At 53.7% G+C, this 19421-nt stretch overlaps 1 protein-coding gene across 1 annotated transcript in view; it reads right to left on the bottom strand.

Annotated features, from left to right (window-relative positions):
- Positions 1–16731, bottom strand: part of LMX1B (LIM homeobox transcription factor 1 beta) — a 101143-nt gene extending 84412 nt beyond the window's left edge. Inside the window, exons 1-3 of the mRNA XM_074846539.1 lie at positions 16711–16731; positions 15445–15689; positions 14868–15054 (exon numbers count right to left, since the gene is read on the bottom strand). Coding sequence (XP_074702640.1) covers positions 14868–15054; positions 15445–15583 — 326 coding nt within the window. The 5' untranslated portion in view covers positions 15584–15689; positions 16711–16731. The remainder of the gene's footprint in view (positions 1–14867; positions 15055–15444; positions 15690–16710) is intronic.
- Positions 16732–19421: the final 2690 nt, after the last annotated feature.

The following is a 19421-nucleotide window of genomic DNA, read 5'->3' as shown; positions in this document are numbered from 1 at the left end:
GCAAAAATCAAAATGGACACAAAGATTACCCGAGCCTTCGGCAGTACGGACGAGGAGAGTTGCTCAGGTTACTGTGGCCCAGGTTGCCCCAGAAGATGCCTCTGGGAAGTAAAGGAGCATTTGCCACACCGTTTAGTCACCGTAAGGCCCCCAGTTCTTCAACTAGTTTTGCATGTAACTTTACCTTGTAAACAGCTACTGAAGAGACTGAGTAAGATTAACCACCTTATTAATGCAGGATCACAGCCCAAGCTAGAAGCTATGCTTCTCCAAATATGTATTTCCAAAGCATCATATAATTGTCACAATTAATAAACTACAAACATATTCTCAGTACACGACTGGTGCCATTTAGTGCCACAGAGTCCCACCAAAACACCTGAGTGTGCATATTATCCAAATAATTTAGCTCCACAAATGTGAAATGTTTAAAGAAAAAATGAATTCCATTCATTTTACACATACTGTTCCTTATTTTATCCAAGTGCCTGTCTGACTGAGAACAAATTAGCACTTTAAGCTTAAATGCTTTGAGAAATTAAATGTGTAATTCTCTCCCACAACTCAGATGATCTTAAGGAAAATAAGTTCTCCAGAGTTCTTCAAGAAAACCACGTTTTCATTTAAGGACTAACAAAAAAAATCTGACAAATGTCTTAATACTTTGCTTTTCTAGTAAACGTACGCATGAAAAATCATAAGAGAGAAGGATCAGAGAGGTTGATGGCAGAACAAAAGCAGCTGAAAAATGTGATTTAACGTTGGTTAAATCAGTGGTAGTTGGTGATTTAGTGAAAAGACAATTGTTACATTACTGGGCTGCTGATCACATGTCACTGGCATTCCACAAACGCTTTGCCAGTGGAAATCTAACTCCAGCTTTTGGGAAGGCAATTTCAAAACAGCGTGACATATTATAAATTAATTACCTGGCCTACTATTTTCTCTCAAAACAACAGTTTCTATATCATGCATATTTACAAAATCCTTTATTATGTTTCAAATATTTAATCACACATATTTCATACCTGCCAGTTCTGTGTTGGGCTCTAGAGACTCCAATTACTAAATTGAGAAAGCCTGTCAAAGACATTTGCATACAGGTTAATTGCTATGCACCCAAATTCCTCTTACATTTTTTCTGAAATCAACATGAGATGTGGAACAAGATCAGCCCCAGCTCAGCTCCGTAAGGTAAGTTGTCCTGGTTGTCCCCATCTTTGCGCCGCGCCGGCTAATCAACGAAACTGAACTCTTCCAAATGAACGCTTAAAAGCTTCCAAAGCAGCAACGAGGAAAGAACAATGGGTGAGTTAAGCGCAGAAATTTATTTTTGCTGATCGAACTTAAGCAAATCCGAGGAACCATTAGGAAGTGCTGTCAACTAAAGCTTGAAATCTAAGAAAGTAGCCATTCAAAGCACAGTAGGCCCTTATAAACAGTTAATCCACGCAGCTGCAGTAGTTAAAGCAAACACACTACCCTTCACTGCGCCATCAATTACACCTTCCCAGAAAAAATTACACAAACTTTGTAGGATTTTTCAGAGAGAAGATGGATTCTTTTGGAGACTTGAGGTCAAGACTGGGTTGTTTAAAGTATATTATTAACAAATAAACATTTATTGCAAAAAAACCCTATAGGCCTTTGGGGAGGAAAATTGTGTTATTTTTGGCATCAAATGACACAAGCCATTTATGACATGAATGGCTATCACCAACAGACTGATGAAATGGCAAATGTCTCCCACTTAACTTCCCCTGGCTTCCTGAATAAACTTTTTCAAACACTTTTTTCCTTCTGAAATGGCAATAAACTCCATGTAATTTTGGTTTTCTGTCTGTTCTAGCTATTTCAAGATCCGTAGCTGGAAAGGGTTGAAGGTACTTCCAGATGGAAGCTGAAGACTCCCCAAAGACTGGTAAGGCGATGAAAATCACATTGTTAGGATCCGGGGCTATGTACTGCCCTTGTTTGTATGTATTCTTCCTTGAGTGACAACTCGCAATTGGCTTTCAGATGGCTGGGTGAAAAATCTGAGGTTTAATTGTGGCATCCAACAAATTGAATGTTATAGCTCTTGTCATTGAATGTATCCGCTACGCGCTCAGACAAACCCCTGCCAAAATATGAGCTGAATTTTTAAGTAAGAAAAAAGCCACAAATGGAACAGGCTTCAATTATGCTAGACAACCAATATTCACAAGACATGTATGATATGAAGACAGCTCGCTTGCCATGGGTGTCTTTTCCAACCTTTCCGTAAGATCTGCATCGGCACAGCGAGCTCCGCTCTCGCCCAGCGCTCGGTCCCTGCCCTGGGCCGCAGGTGGAGCGCGGTGGCTCGCGGGGCCGCGGGGAGCGGGCACCGCCGGAGTGCCGGGGCTGCTGCCCCGAGTCCTCCCGTTGCCTCTGCGGGCAGCAGCGGCCGGACGGGGAGGATGCCGCGCCGGGCAAGGCTGCTCTGCCTGTAATTGCCCTGGAATCTCTGGGGATTCTCCCACATAAAATTAATGCAGGCGCCATCAAGGCTAATTTATTCCACACCCACAAAACCATGCTGGGGAACTGGCCCGGGCAAGGGTAGCGAGGCCGAGGCAGCACAACTCCAAGGACTGAGCAGGAGCTGTGTGTCCCCAGAGCACCGCCGGCTCCCCCTGGCTCAGGACACCCACCCAGGGGTTCAGGGACCCCGCAGAGGCCACACGTGCCCCCACAGCCCCCGGGCGCAGGACGCGATGGAAAGCTGCCGCTGAAATACAAACTCTGCCTCCTCCGCGGAAGCTCCTGCCAGGGCAGCGACTGCCAGGAGCAACCTGGGTGCAGTGGCCGCAGCGGGGGATCCCCCAGCAGTGGGATTCCACCTCTTCCTCCACTAACAAAGTAGCTGCCGGTTGTAACGCTTTCTGCCCCCATCAGCTGAATCACTTGTTTGTTGCAGCTCTAACCACCAAGCCTGGCAGGTTCCAACCACCCATACCAAGCAGAGATACTATCGCTGCAGCATTTCACATGCCATTTCTTCCCCCAGATAGTTTTACTCCATTTGTGCTTTTGCAACATTTCATACATTGCTCTTAACAGTAACCTGTCTTGTACTCCCATCAGTGTGTCTCATCTGTAAAAAAATAAAAGAGTGTTGCTTTTCTTTTTACACACACACAAACCAACATGCACACAGGGGACGTTGTAGTATCTGCTGTGAGCATCAGTGCTCATGCAAATGCTGCGAGAAGCACAAACAGCGTGTGGCTACAACGCTGTCACTGTCACCCGTTCACGGCTTTCACGGGAAAACGCGCGGATGTGCAGACAGCTTCCGTGCAGCTTGGGAGAACGTTGTCAATGAAGTAAATAATTTCTCATATGTGTGTGTAAATAAACAAAAGTGAGAAAGTGTCCAGATACTGCGAAGCTTCAGCGTGTTTGGCTGACAAGCCAGGGAATCCTCAGAAGAGCTGCACCGCCCCTGGGGCAAAGCGATGCCCAGAACACAGGAGCTCTTCCTCCCCGGACCTCAGGGAGAAACAGCCTGTGGAAATCCAGGCGGCTGAGGCTGCGGTACGGCCTCCCCCAGCCCTCAGCTGCGGGCAGCAGCGAGGCTCCCGGGCAGCTTGTGGCACCGGTGGGTGACAGCAGCGAACCCACGCCCGTCGGCCACCCACCGACCGCAGGCCCTGGCCCAGCCAAGCGGCCACCCGTGCCCCCGCGCTCTCCTTCCCGCTCGGGCAGAGCTGGAGAGGGCCCCGACGGCAGCATCAGCCGGGCGCAGGACGTCAAGCCCGAGCCCCGCAGGCGCACGCAGGGTCACGCCGGTGCTCCCGTGGCAGCGTGTGCTGGGGCGGGGAACAGACAACAGCAGCTGCTGCCAAGCCCCAGCAGCGCAGGACAGCGCTGGGTCCGCTGCTGCCCCACAGCAGGGGCTGCTGCTCCCTCACCTGCGGGCTGACAGCCCTCCTGGAGCCTCCGCGCTTCTCCCTTCCCAGGTGCAAACGCAAATTCTAGTGGCAGGACAGTTCAGGGGCTTTCTCTGCACGGCTTCGGACCCCTAAATTTCACTGAGCCTTCCTCAGTCACCTCTGTCACTGCTACAAAGTCGAGATGCTGAGTCTGTGTGATTGTTTGCATGTAATAAAAACCAGACTGACATATAATAAAATTAGTATCAACAGAGTCACTTCAGAAAAACGTTTTCTCTTAAGATTTCAAGAGAGCGGCACACAATATGGAAAACTCGCTGAATGGGACTTAGGGCAGACTGGCTTTGTGTTGACCTCTGCAGAGAGGGAGGTCTTGCTCACTGTTCCTTTCCTTCTCCCTCTCCCTCTCTCACTCTGGACTCTAATTATTAACGACCAGAAGGTGACTGGGAAGCACTGGAAATACGGTGTTTGCATTTCCCTGGCACAGTCACAAGCACAGAGAAGCCAAGTGGCTTGCAGAGGACCCTGGGGCCACCAGCGCAGTGAGGAGCACAGGCTTGGCTTTGTCCGAATGCTTAACGAAGGAAAGGGATCTCTAAAGCCTCGCTGCTGGTGCTAACGTTTGCACAGGCCCCACCACACTTTCCTCATCAACACCAGTGGGAGTGGGAGCTGACCCATAGGGTCACGCTCCATGTGTGAAACTTTCCTTGTCATCAGATGAAGCCCATGCCAAGACCTGACTGCGAAGACAAGTCACAACGTTGGACCGCGACTTCTACTTAGGGCGGGTTTCACCTGTGAAAAGCCCCATCCCCAAAAACTCCAGCGAGCGGCTCCACCGAGCTCTCTCTAGACACTTGCTGTCAGGTACGTGAACTGACCTTGCATGACACCACAAGCCACCGCACGCCAGGGCAGTTGGCCTCCACGGTGTTACTCACAGGAGCCGGGATTTGCCGGTGAACTGGCAGCACCGGCCCCTCTGCGCAGGGAGTGTTCCCGGCGCTGGTGACTGCTGCCGGAGGAATGTGCTGCCGACCTCCCCGAGCCCTCGCGGCCTGCGCCGGGAACCTGAAGATAGCTCTAAAATTGTAACAGATCGGTACTGACTCAAGCCTGCATGTACATACAGACCTTCACGGAGCGGGTTCTGAGTCTGCAAACCGCAATTGTTAGCAGCGGGGGCGGGGGGAGGAGGAGGGAGGATCAGCTCTTTCTCTCCTCCAAAGTCAGAGCTGCCAACCCCCGGTGCCCAGGCAGACCTGCCGAACGTGCGGCCCATCGGCCCCCATCCCATGCACACAGGGAGCCCCAGCTCATGCCCCCGACACCAGCTCCTGCTCACCCACCACCCAGGAAAAGCCAGCCTGCGGCTTCCGAGCTCGGTGCCAGCGTGCCCCGAGATCCTGGACACGTCACTCGGCGGGCAGGGAGGACGCTCCAGGTAACCCCGGTCCCTGGCCGCGGGAGGAATCACGCGGTGGAAGCGGGGCTGTGTGCCCAGCCAGCCCCAGCCTGCGCGGCTGCCCCGGGAGCCTGGGCGGGGGTCAACCCTCGCTCCCCCCTGCCTGCTGCCCTCCCACAGCTCCCCGCAGCGCCTGGTACCTCTCCTGTGGCTCCTGCCCACCTGAAAAGCTCACGACGAGGCTGACGAGCTGGTGGGTTCCCGGCCAGGATCTACCACAGCACCACTAGAGCAAACAGCTGCGGCTCGGCTGCGCTGGAGATGGCTTAGCCCAGATCATCAACTACAGAGAAACGGCTGCGGAAGGTACTGAGCATCTGTGAACAGAGCTGGGGCTACCAGGCTGTCACCTACAGCTGGACCTTACTGTACTGAAGATTCCCCCCAACCAAAGGTAGTTCACCTCTTCTGCCCTCATTTCAGTGTTTGGTTTTGCATTTTTTGTCTTAGTTTCACAATTTCCTACAGTGATTTATTGTGACTTGCTAATAAACCTCCTTGTGCGATATAAAATCAAATACTTGTCTCATTTCACACACGTTGTCAAAAGAAACCTCAGCAAGCACACCCCCATCACCCCCCCATGAAAGTGGATTAAAGTTGTGACATAAGAGAAAAAATCAGAAACCAGAGGAGCTGCTTCCATTGGGAAGCTGCAGGAACAGCTCTATCAGGTAACAGAAACACGGGAGCTGTAGGCGAGCTGATCGTGTCAAAGGAGAGGATCCCACAGGTTGAAAACAACTGTTCTGTGGAGTGGACGTTAATGAGAGCTGTAACCTCTCTCACTAACGAGTTTTGGCAGGTATCACACTGCAGCCCAAGGGCCCGGTCCCGCGGAGCTCCCCGTGACCCCAGCTCCAGCTGCGGCAGGCGGCGGTGCCCAGCCCCACCTCCGGACAGCAAACGCCATCCCCGGCCACACCAGCCACGTTCTGCAGCAGATGGACTCTCCCACCAACACGCGAGGAACACACCGGTGCTCCGTTTGGAAGGAGAAACTACTCTAAGAAGCGATGATGTTCTACCAGTCTGAGAGAACGACAAGTAACCACTGGCTGTAATTAGAAATGCTTTAAAACGATATTAATAACCTCTTCTGCAAATTCAGATTTGCTTGCTTCCTATCATAGCAATAACCTATAATAAAAGTAACAACTGAAAAAAAATATTATTGATGCAGACTATTATTCTTCTTTAGGTTTTGTTTTGTTTTTGTAATCACTGAATGGTGATTCAGGTTACATGAAGGAACAAACACATGAAAGTAAACTTCCTAACAGCTACCAGGAGGATTTGGTCCTCAGCATGTGCACATAAATTCCATTAGCTCTTACTGGGAGAGTGCACGTGCACTCTTGTACATTATAAATAATACACTGATTGCAGTAAAATCAAGAGCCAAATTCTATCCTTTGATGAGCGAGGATGGCTCTCATTGAAGTCAATAGGAATTGCATGTTCACAAGTTCATGTCAGCATTTGCAAAGGAAAATTTTGTGCATATTAAAAAAAATATTGTTTTGGAAGCAAAGCAAATGACCTCCATGACAAGTGTTCTCTGTAAACGTATTGGCTTGTTACAGGAGCATCAGAGTATAAATCCTTACGAAGTTCCCAAGAAATACATTATTCCTTGTTGACACTGATATTAAGGGCGTTTAACCAACTTGTGCTGTAGCAGCTCTGCTGTATCTATAAAGAAGATCACTGTAAAATTTCAAAAACAAAATAACAAACTGGAATTAATCATATTAATGATTCCTCCTTTACTGTAATACAATCTCACAAATGTCTACTTGCTCAGTTGCCCAGGGGCAAATAGTTTTTCAAAGGTGAGTAAAATCCCCCCGTTCCGTCCGAGCATCGCGCCGAGGAGCATGCAGGGGGTTCGGCCGGGCCGCGGAATTTCCACCCCGGTTCTGAAAAGTTGGTGTGGCAGATCCTGGGTTCCTCTGGTAATACTGATCTGAGTGTTTTATCTTCTCAAGAGAATGGATACTTAATGTTGCATACAAGATACTTCATTTTAAGGGTTTTACTTCTACATAACCTACATTAAAATTGCATAATCTTGCCCCACATGGTGCTTTCTACCTACAAGGTGTATTTAGCTTTAGCATCCAATAAAGGCCAACGGCAACGTACATATTCTGTGTATGTGCTCGTCATATAAAGGGAGAAAATATTTGTCATCAGTAATTTGTTTGGGAACAACCGGAGCCTATTTTGCAAAATGTCTGTTTGGAGAACAGCCTGTTCGGGCCCAGGGCACAGAAGTCCCCGTCTGCTCCTCCCACCGCCATAACTCCCCCCGTCCTCAGAGCGCCCGCTGCCGCCGGGGCTGCCTCTGCTCTGGGGGCTGCCTCAGCCAGAGCCACTGGACCAGTTTGTCAGGACGTGTTCAAAGCAACTGCAGGCACACCAAAAACTAAAACTAAAGTAAGACAATGCTTCATTTGAGGAATGTCAGTCTAGCCAAAGCAAGTCCAGGAACTTAAAGTAAATGCAAGGTTAGTATGTGGAAAAAAAAAAAAAAAAAAGGTCAGGGATCTGCCTCAATTTTATGTTGAATTTAAAGAGGCGTCTAGAAACAGTAAATAATTTGCCTGAACAAAGTATGCAAGATTTAGATCTATATTAGCATGCATGTTATAAACACCAAAGAGCGTTACATTTAAAACCAAAAGTCAGCTCATTTTACCTTACAAGTATCGTCATTTTTTTCTCTCTTATGGTCTCTATTCTTGAACTCAGAAGTCTAGCTTTACTCTCAACATTTATTTGAAATTAGATATGAAGTTGTTCGTGTATTTTTTTTACTTAGTTACTAATGGAGGAAAGTGGTGTCTCCTTCCCTAAAATGTTACCAGTGCTGTTAAAGCTCCCACTGCTGCAAAACAACCTTACTCCCCTGTTACATTTTTAAAAGTATCTTAACTCAGAAAACACCTCTGCTTTCTAAAAAAAAAAATCTAATGCTTTTTTATCAAACAAAAATCAGTTTTAATTCATAGCCTTAGACACAGCATACCGCAATTACACAGTTTGCAAGGTGTATATTCGATAATCATTCCCTGCCCGCTTGATATATTTATACCAATTCACTTAAAAAAAGGCAGTTTCTGTTCTTAATTGCACCCATCTAAACCCAAAGTAACTCCTCTAATTTCATTATTTAGCTGTTAGAGACTCAGCTGTCAGGGTTCACGTCACATTGTTACTTATAACTAACCTCATTCTTGTTTCAGAACCAATGTGGAGTTTTTATATTTTGTAATGAACAAGAAACTGTCATTTCATTATGAGTCAACCTTTGCCTCGTGAGTAATGCAATCATCCCCAAATCATGCCAAAAAAACCTTTCTACCACACGAAACCATCCAAGAGCAATACCCGGTTTGTTTACCTTTACTGGAGATTACTGTACAATTCACTTCACAGTTTTATTTATTTACTTGCTTGCTTTCTTACCTCACCAGAGCAATAACATCACATATCATGCAGGCAAAAAAATGCAGGCAGAAAGAAGCATTTACCCCTGTTTTTTCTGCAAGTATGTCGCTGACCTAGCACACCCTTTACAGAGGATACTGTAACGGTCTTTCTCCATCTCGCTGGGGTTTAAAATTCACAGCCTTTTTGTCAATCTGCGTTTTATGCAACTCGTGACATGGTCCGAGCCAGCCCAAGCAGTAGAAAATCCCTTTCTGATATTATCACAAAATATTGCTGTTGTATTTACACACCACATTCTTCCAAAACTGCCACAAGAACTGAACAGCGCGAGGAGGATTGTGCAAACCAGACAGAAATGTGCTTGCCTGCTCTTAGCCTAGCAATGATAAGAAAAATGAAGCATGCTCCTAATCCCTCTCTTTCCCCCCAAATCACCCCCCTGAGGACGTCAGCAGACGTCCATGGGCTCCCCCGTGTCCGTGTGCCTGCAGACCCGCGTACCCCTGCGCAGGGGCCGCCGCGGTGGCTTTCGGCGTTTCATCACACCCGGGGAGGGCCCCGTCCGCTTTCTTGTGCGCTGAAACCTCCCACTGACTTGCACACCGAGTCTGCGGGGAGCTCGGGCTCCCCTCTCGTGATTCACTGTATCTGCTGCACTCCTCGGTCCGGGAGAAGGAGACACTAAACAAAATTAAATCAATTCCTGTTACAAGCAGAGGTAGCAGATTTAGTATAAATTTGAATTTTGTCTGGAATGAAAAATAAAAATCACAGCTGCACGATGAAAAGCCCTTTTCTCCTGAATGCTTCTCCCCAGCTACCAGACTAAATTAAGCAGCATCTACTTGTTACTAAATATGCGCCCACCTTTCAGGTTCACCAGAGGAGTAAGTCTTTTAAGACGTACCAGGCTTTATAGGTCGCTCCACACCGGAGGCGAGCAAGAGGGGAACATGTTTGCAATTGAAATACGCTCAGAACATAATTAGTCTGAGAAGAGACGTTCTAATCCAGGTATTTTATCATGATATATTATTGATAGCTGAAAAGGTGTGATGTATGCCTTTGAACTAGTTCAAAAGTTTAGGCCACAAAATAACAGACTGATTTCTAAACAGGATACAAAACGTTCCCGTTTGTTACATATTTCAGTGAAGAAATGTTTGCAGCATATTTCATATTTATTGGTTATTTTTTTCTCAGGTTAGCAGCTAAGCATTATAAATTATCCTCTTATTAATCTAATTGCATATTGCCTACATCGCAGAAAGATCCTCCCTATCATTTTCTACCACGGATTAGTGCAAATTACGTATTACCATTGCAATTATTTTGTCCAATAAGGTTACCATGATTGTAGCAGAAAACCAAAATGTCTCCCCAAATTCTTAAACCACGTTCCATCCCAGATCCCCGCGAGCATTCGCTCAGCCTAACCCCCAGCCGGGCCTCGGCTCGAGGCTGGCCCCGCCGGGCCACTGCCGTCCCCTCGCCCGGGCCGGTGGCCGCGCCGCAGAGATGGGGGGATGAATTCCTGCTGGCACCGGGGGGACCCGCGGGGGCTCTGCCCGGCCGCGGCCACTCTGCTGACGTCACCGGCAGAAATAACAGCTACATTTCCCCAACGCTCCCGCTTTTGGAAGCGTTTCGAGGTGCTACGAAAGCCCGGTCGTACAGAGAGTTTTTAATGGGGCTGGTGTGTCTGATAGCGCGGGGCTGGTTGGATTTTCAGCAAAAATGCCAGAGTATTTCAGCGACTTTTAAAAGCATTTTTAGTGGATGACATAACTTTAATCATTACTCCATATCCTGGGCATGTGCTTCGGCTACTCCTCATCTCTAAGTTTTACGCTATTTCCTAAAGACACACGGACGAGCACTAGTGCCAGTCTGACACGAGAGGCAGGCGAAAGGCAGGGGGACACCACCGCTCGACACAGCCCTGCCGAGTCCACTTCATGCACAACGACACGGCTGGTGCTCCCCAGTTTAAAAAGAAAAAAAAAAGTAAAACTGAAAACAAATAAAATCTTCCTGTTAGCGAACAGTTATTACCCGTTCTGCACGCAGCAGAACCTGGGAGCTCAAGGCACCTCTTGCACCAGGGACCCTGCCTACATTCCTCAGCCTGCGCTCACGACAGACACACGCTCGCTCTCTCTGGAAGAAAAATAACATTCACAAAAATAAGAGGCATTTACTAATAGGAAGCTTTTGCCTTATTTTGAATATAAAAAGCAACTGAGCTGGGAAACATCAGCCTCAGTATTACACTCATGTGAAAGAATTTCCAAAATCTGGAGAGGGTAACGCTTCCCTGCAGCAACGAGGCTTCGCAGCATTTCCTTTCCCTCCTGCGAGGTACACGCTGCTCCGTGCCTATTGTACGTAAAAAAATAAGCCCAGTCACTGACAAGAAAGGACTCAAAGATGAAGAACAGTATAGAGACATACCAGAAACACACGGTAAGTCTTTTTTAATAGCATCCAGTAACGATGCTAAAACAATGCCTGGCATATCTTGAGGAATCTAGCAAAAATCTAAATATTTCTCTTTCCCACCCTAAGCAAAACGTAGAATGCATTAGTGCAAAATTATGAAATAGCAACTGTGATTGTTTGCTATCCTACCCCTCGAATAAATGACCCCTTTTACAGCCTTTATTTCCAAAGCTAGAAGAGGAATGTGGATCTTTCTAGAAATTCTATGCATTTCTTACATATGAAATATGTAACCTGAAACAGTTAGTTTTCATAGCATATCTTTTTTTAATATCAGCAATAACCAGGGCAAATCGTTACGTAACACTGAGTAGCGAGATAAAAACAAACCAGAAAAGCACAATCACAAAAAACTGAAATTATACAAATGGGAAAGAAATGTAATATTTATAATTATTAATGTTTTATGGCAGGAAGCACTGTTATAAGTGGTACAATAAATAAATTCACTTAAGCAGAGAACCGGAATATAACTACCACAACCCCCCTATTTTTGATAAACATTCATTCTGAAGGTTTCAGTTTGTCAGAAAGAAAACTTGTTTTAAATAAAAAAAGTGTAAGGTTCCAAATGTGCAACAATCCTGCAATTTGGCAAAGCTCTCACTAAAATCAAAGAGGTTCTGTTTGACTTGGGCTTGCCAGAGTCAGCCTCTCTGGTGCCATTGTACTACTCTATTTTTTTTTCCCCTTAGAAACCTTGCAGTCAAATGTACCTGTGACCTTCAGAATCTTAGATTTTAGTAAAATAAGTGCTTTGCATTAAATCAGAAGATGAGGATGTACTTGTGCAAAAATTTGTTGAATCTCTTGCACAAAAAAGGGTCTAAAATACACGCACAGCTTGTCCCACTGGTTCCACTGATGTAGCGATGATATTTTTGTGATAAATTACACTTATCAGGCACCTCTGACTACTTCAAACTGTGCTTGGGCCACTAATCCATCTCCCCCAGGATTTATTCTAACATTCCAAGCATAGGGGTGGCTTCAAACAGCCAACGTTTTTATTAAAAAAAAAAAAAAATAAGAATAGAAAAATGTTTTCACCCTTCCCCCTAATGTGAAATGCCCTGCTCCAAGGATGAGCAGTAATCATCCCTGACCCAGTGAAAGGTTTAAGGTCTGATATCTGACCCATCAGAAGCTTGCTTTCATTAGAAAGACGAGACACCGGTTTTTCAAAGATATACACACAGCACTTGATTATAGTCCTGGGAGTTCTGGAGAAATCTGACCTTTAAATTACATTACTACGTACAGAAAAATCTATTTAAAGCAAATTTCAGTAACTAAGATATTTAAGTAATCTTTGTTCTCCCTCTTGTTGGTTGTGTGTTGTTTGGTTTTGTTTTTTTTTTTCCCAGGGATGTGTAAATAGGGCTGAGGATAACAAAAGCATCTGATTCTGCCGACGCGGTCCCGCTCTGCACCGGCACGGTCCCGTCCGCTCGCTCAGCACCGGGGCGTCCCCACCCCGGCACGCTGCAGCACGGGGGGACGCCCGCGCCAGCACGCTGGCGACGACCACCCCAGCTCGCCCAGGGCCGCCCTCCTCCCTCCGCACTCTCACCCACAACACCGACCCTCGGCACCGTGCAGCCGGGAGAGCCGCCCGCGTGGAGGCGAAGCCACCTCAGCCACCGCAACGGAAAATTTCTGCGGGTCTAAGGCAGCGGGCAGGGGAAGCACACGAACGATGTCAGCGCAGTTTCACATGTTTGCTCTTTGGGGCTAATAAAATTTCAGAGAAAACAAATTTTGATTTAGCGTGTCTCCCCTCCCCTTTCCACGAGCTGCTGCCGCTGTCAGTCCTTGGGGGCACGCACAGCAGGTCACCATGTAATGTCACACTAGGTGCTGGGAGCCAACAAAGGCTAACATGTTGATATCTTTTTATTGCTCGTCAGCCTGGTTACCCCACTTCCCCCCTGTACAATCGGACACCTTTGATAATTTGGAAAGTTCTGAAGCGGTGACGTTTCTATTTTCAGTCAGAAAAGTAGTTTTGTTTTTACAGAGCAACAGCCTGCACTCTCGCTTTTTAAGTCATGAAGCGTGATCCTTTATTTTACAGAAACTAAAGGTGGGACTTGGAGGGTGCGTTTGCTTGGAATTAGTGTAAATATTTACATCGCCAAATAGTGCCCTTTTAGGTAGCTTAAAGAGCATTCTAAATTTTTCCCTAATTAGCAAAAATATCTAAGGTAGCACTACCTGCAGCGGCACAAGTTTCCCTGACCTGCAACTACAGCTACCGGGGGGTGTTTTACGCGGTGCAGAAGACAAAGTCCGCGGGTGTGCTCCCTGCGCGGGGGCAGGGGAACGGCCCCGCCAGGCAGGATCGCCGCGGCCCAGCGGCCGCCAGCTCCGGGTTATTTTCCTGGGAAGCACCGGGGCCCACGGAAGACTCTGGTAGCGTGCTGGTGAGGGCTGCAGTACGAAATCACACGTTTTGTTGTAATTCCTAAACAGGGGGACATTTATCTGGGCCATTTATACAAGAGTTATAACCCTAACAATATTTATACTCAGCATGTCATGTTAGCATTTACTACCAGTTTCCATGGAGATGGATTTTCATGCTGTAGCTATGAAATGCACATTGTTGCCACTAAGCCACTTCAGGCCTTTCTGGAAGCCTGCTGAATGCCTGACAAAAGTTGATGCAAACCAATAGTTGTTGTTCTTTGTTTGTTGCCAGACTTCTAGCAGAGCCATATTATGTCCTAGTGATTGAAGTGCCCATGTTCGCCCCCCTCCCGGCACAAAAAGGATCCTCAATTTCGGTGACAAGCATGAAGTGGGCTTCTGCAGGGGAGGACAAACCCGGCGCGGGGCAGGGGCTCTGTCTCCGCGCAGGGACGCGGCGCGGCGGGGGGCGGCCTCCCGACAAAGCCTGACATTTGGGGATAAAGCCTAAATAAAATAAAGCGCGGGCAGCGCCCGGGCCGGGGCCAGCGCCGCGCTCCTCCCGCCGCGGCCGGCCGCGGAGGCATGGCCGGCGCCAGTCCCTGCGGCTGCGCCCCGCGGGCACGGCCGCGGCCGCCCGCGCACCCTCCGCGCCCGACGGCGGCCGGGCGGGACGGCGGCGGCCCCGCGGCCGCGCACCGACGGCCGCGCCGGGCCCCGCGCTGCGCTGCGCTCCGCGGGGGCTGCGGGACGGGGCTCGCCGCGGGCAGAAGGGCCCGGCGGGGCGGCCGCGAGCGCGGCGCTGCCCGGGCCGGGCCGAGCGGGGCCGAAACGGGCCGCGCCGCCGCCGCCGCCCCCTCCCCCGACGGCGCCGCAGGGTCCCGGGCCGCGGCGGCCGGGGAGGGGGGGGGGGGGGAGCGGGGGGGGTGGGGGCGCAGCTCAAAGTTTCCCCCGTCCCGTCCCGCCCCACCGGGGTCTCCGCTCGCCGGGGCCGCCGTTTCCGCGCTCCGCCAAGCCCCGGGCGGCGGCCCCGCTCGGCGAAACGCTCCGAGCCCGGTTCGCGCCGCCGGGCCGGGCCGGGCCGGGCCCCGCCGCGCTCTTACTGTTGGTAGTCCTGCTTGCAGTAGAGTTTTCGGTCCCGGAAGTAGCAGCTGGTGGTGAGGGCTTGCTGACACGCCGCGCACTGCAGGCACTCCTCGTGCCAGGAGGACTCGTTCACCCGCATCAGGAACCGGTCCGAGATGGGCCGCTGGCAGCCCTCGCAGACGGCCTGGTGCTGGCACTCCGACCCTGCGGGCGGCAGACACAGCGCCGTGAACCGCCTGCCCCGGCCCCGCTCCCCCGGCCCGACCCCGGCCCCGCTCCCCCCCCCCCCCCCCCGCCAACACACACACACACACCCCTCCCCGGCCCCGGTCCCGGCCCCGCAGCTCGGCGGCATCGAGCCTGAGCGGCCGCCGCCGAGCCCGCGCCCCGGCACCGTCGGGGAGAAAGTTCCGCGCCCGCCGGCAGCCCCGGGCCGGGCGGCCGCAGCCCGACCGGGCCCCGCCGGAGCCCGGAGCGCGGTCCCAGGGCACCGAGCGCGGCCCCGGGACACCGAGCGCATCCCCCGGGCGCCGAGCGCGGCACCCCGGCCCCGAGCGGCTTTTGGCGCAGCCGAGAAGCGAGCGGCAAACTCACCCAGCAGCACTCCTAACGTGGCCGGACCCGAGCGCAGAGGGTGGTCTTCCATTTTAATACCGTCCAGCATCTTGGAGCAGTCCGACTGGCCCCGCGTAAAGCACCTTTCCAAGGACTCGGGACCTGTCGCGATATCCATGGGGCGGGCGGCGGGGGAGAGGCGCGGCGGGGCCGGCTCAGCCCCGCGTCTGGCCGCGCTCGGGGGCAGCCCGCGGCCGGGAGGAGGGAGTCGCGTTTATTTTTATCTGGGAGACATGAGGAGCGTTTCCTGCCTGGACTTCCAGAGATGGGGGGCAGAGGAAAGCGCCGGCGCCGCCGCCCATGGGGGCAAGCCCCCGCTACACGGGCGCGCACATGCCGCGCAGACGGCGCGGGGCAGCCCGCGGTGTCACCTGCTCGCCGGCAGCGCCGGAGCCCCACGCCCTCCGCGGAGGGCCCTCCCGGGGCCGGGCCGGGCGGAGCGGGGCCGGGCGGGGCGGCGGGGCTTCCCCGGCGCTCCGCAGCCCATGTGCCATGCGGCGTCCCGAGGAGCCGCGCCGTTTAGAGCAGGGGCCGCGGCGGAGGAACACACCCCCCGGCGCCTCACCCCTCCTCAAACTTGCTGACATTTGAACTCCATTGGTGCGCGCCGTATCGCTGCGCCGCGGTGATCCGTCTCCTCGACGTCAAATAGTGCCCCTGGCCCCGCCGGGCCCCCGCGGCCCCCGAAGCGCGGCGGCGCCCGGGGCGGGCGGGCTCGGCGCACCCCGGGGCGGACGAGCGGCTCAAGCGGGCCCGGGGCGCGCCCCCGCGGGCCGGGGGAGGGGGGGGGCGGCAGCGGCGAGGTGGGGGGGGGGGGCGGGGAGCGAGCGCGGCCGCCGAGGATCGCGGCGGAGCGGGGCCGCGGCCGCTCCGCTCCCGGCCCGACGGCGGCTCCCGGCCCCTGCCCTGCCCGGGGTAGGTAGCAGCGCGCGTGTGTGTGTGTCCCCCCCCGGGGCCGCGGGCAGGCGGCGGCGGCACCCGTCCCCCGGGGGCAGCCGACGCCGTCGGGGGACGCGGGTCCCGGCCCCGCGGGCGGTGGTGGCGCGACCGGCCCCGGCGGGGGGACGCGGGACGGGGCGCGGGGTCCGCACCGCGGCGGGAGGGCCCGGCCCCGGGGGAGCGTCCGGCGGCCCCGCCCGGGGGGGACACCCCCACCCGCCCCAACACCGCCACCGGCCCCGCGGCGGCCCGGGAGCGATCGGCGGCGGCCCCACGGCCGGTCCCTCTTGCTAAAGCGGCGCTTACCAGCAGTGCCGCGGGGCGGGCGGCGCCGGAGCGCGGTTGGAATCGCCAGAGCGTTGGGGCGCGCAGGGTGCGCGGAGCGGGGGTTCGCACACGACGTGCCCGGGCCGGAGCCGCCGCGTTTGAGCGCGCTGCGCTCTTTTACTCCGTCTTAGGAAACAAAACAAATGAGAAAAGCGATACCCGCTGGGCTGCCGGTGGTCGGGGGAGAGCGCCCGAAATCCCGCGGCTCGCGCTTTCCTTTCGTTTTTGTTTTTTTGCCGATACCGTTAAAAATCTAAATCCGAGGAAATAAAAATCCGGAAAGGATTCCGCGCGGAGTTTCTTAACGTGACCCATGATATGCTGTGACCCTGCCGAAGGGAGGGAGTTTATTTTGTAATGCTCCCAAAATATTGATATTTAATAAGCAGGACAAGTGTTAACTTGAATTACCTAATGCTTCTTTTTCTGGGTCTTAAGATAAAGCCTTCTTTTTATGCCGTTTTCGTACAGAAACATCTCTGAAAGAAATTCGCGATTATGTTTTAGTTAAATATTTTGGAAAGGGTTTTCAGTAATAGAGCTTATTTGGGTTTTGTTCTGGACAGTACAAATCTGAAAACCTTTGTAGCTAATGCTGAAAAAATAATATATGATTATTTAATTCTGAGATCAAGATAAAAGCTGCTTAGATTTCAGAGTTCAATCGGCGGAGAAAAAGCTTCTCGTTTACATTAATTTTTTATGTTCCCTTCCTATTTTTGCGTAAGTATTCGCTGTTCTCCATCACACGGGGCTGCCGTCAAATTATCTTCTACAATTGCGAGGAAAATTAGAGCCCCTCTTTCCGCGGTAGTTTTCGTAACTTCTCATTAAAAAAGAAGAAAAGAAAAGGGGAAAAAAAAAAAACAAACAAACCCGGAAAACAAACCCAAACCAAAACCAAAAAGCAACGCTGTGCGGCGGGACAGTTGAGAGCGGAGCGGGAACCCTCCCAAACTCGCACCCGCAGCAATAATTCAATCTTTGTTCGTGGGCTTTTTCTCACAAATATCGCACCAAAGATTTGTTGCTTCTCGCCCCGCGCGTGTGCGAGCGCTGGAGCGGTGACGGCGATCCCTGCCCCTCACCCCAGAACAATTCGGTGAGGTGTTAGACTCGGTTTATATAGCGCTTTTAACGAAAAACAAAATACAATTAAAACACCCACGCGCAAAACCATCACAGAAATAAAACCCAACCGAGACGAAGGCAGCCCCACCTCCCCGTGGCTTGGTTCGGATTCTCTGTTTATTTGCGAGGCAAATCTTTTTGTTTTGAGGTGTTTTGTTTTAATTTTGAGAGCCGAGCGAGAGGCGCAGCCCGTCCCCGTCCAGCCCTTCCCGGGAGCGGCGGGGAAGAACGAAGCGCCGCAATAAATAACGGCGGGGGGAGCGCGCCCGAGGAGCCTCCGCGGCCGCGGGCCGTGCTCGCCCGAACTCCAGCTGCGGGCTCGGGACGGGGCGCGCCGGTCCCTCCTCCTCCTCCTCCTCGTCCGTCTGCCCGGCCCGGTGCACGGGTGCGCCCGGCGCTGCGGGGGCTCAGCGGAGGGTGCACGGCGAGACCCCCGCCGTGGGTCTGCAGACGTGTGCGTGACGGAGCCGCCTCGCTCGCTGTCCGCGCGTGTCCCCGCCCGGGACGGCGACAGCGGAGGGTCTCTCCGCTTTCCCTGCCTGAGCGTGCGGCCCGCGGCCTGCCCACGCGTGTCCCTTCCCGGCCGCTGCCTGCGGACAGCCCCGTCCCTGCCCAGGCGCGTCCCTGCCCGGCCGCTGCCTGCGGACAGCCCCGCCGGGCGCAGCGCGGGCTCCCCCCGGTACCGACCGCCCCGCCCGCGCCCCCGCGGGGGGCCGGGGGTGCTGCCCCGGGGGGGGCCGGTCCTGCACCCCGCGGGGGCAGCCGGGAGTGCCCCGCACGATGCGGTGTTCGCTGCTGCTGCGCTGGTGCGGGGCGTGCGGTCCCGCCGCGGGGTGCGTGGCGGATACGCGGGTGCGGGGGGGGGGGGGGTATGAACCCCAGCCGGGGGAGGCGGTGACTGCGCAGCGCGCACGGCCCGGCCCGGCCCGGCTCAGCTAGGCCCGGCTCAGCTGGGCCCGGCTCAGCTAGGCCCGGCCCGGCCCGGCGGGGCCTCGGGCGCAGCCTGCCCCCTGCCGGCGTACGGCGGCACCGCCGGGGCTCCCGCGGGCGCGGGGCCGGGGGCCGGGGACCGCCGGGCCGAGCAGCGGCCGCGGAGCTGGGGGGGAGCGGCCCGCCCGTCCGTCCCGGGCACTGCCCCGCGGGGCGCCGGCGGCGCTGCCCGTCCCTAGACGGGGCGGCCCGGCCTCCCGCCTGGCCGTGCGCGGGTCCCGGCTCCGTCTGCGGCGGCGGGGGGAGGCCCGCGGGGGCACCGGCTCACTTTGTCCCGTTTTTCTCCCCCCCACAGCTGGACGCTGCGCCGAGCCCCCCGCCGAGCCCCGGCCTTCCCCGCCCGCCGGCGGCCGACGCCGAAGCCCCGCGGCCCGGGAGCGGCGGGGGGGCACCAGCCCGGCTGCACGGCGGGCAGCGCCCGGGACGGAGACTGGCGGGCGGCCGCTCTGCCGGCGACCCGCGGAGCTGCGCGATCCTCCGCGTACCGGGAGCTCCCCAGGACGAGTCCGCAGCGGCGCCTCCCCGCCGTCGGCCCGGGCGCCTCGGCGGAGCGGCCCGGGAAGAGCCGC

This window comes from Strix aluco, chromosome 20 (genome assembly GCF_031877795.1).
Source record: "Strix aluco isolate bStrAlu1 chromosome 20, bStrAlu1.hap1, whole genome shotgun sequence".
Taxonomy (NCBI): domain Eukaryota; kingdom Metazoa; phylum Chordata; class Aves; order Strigiformes; family Strigidae; genus Strix; species Strix aluco.
The sequence above is the reverse complement of the archived record's forward strand: the minus strand, read 5'-3'. Positions and strand labels throughout refer to the sequence as shown.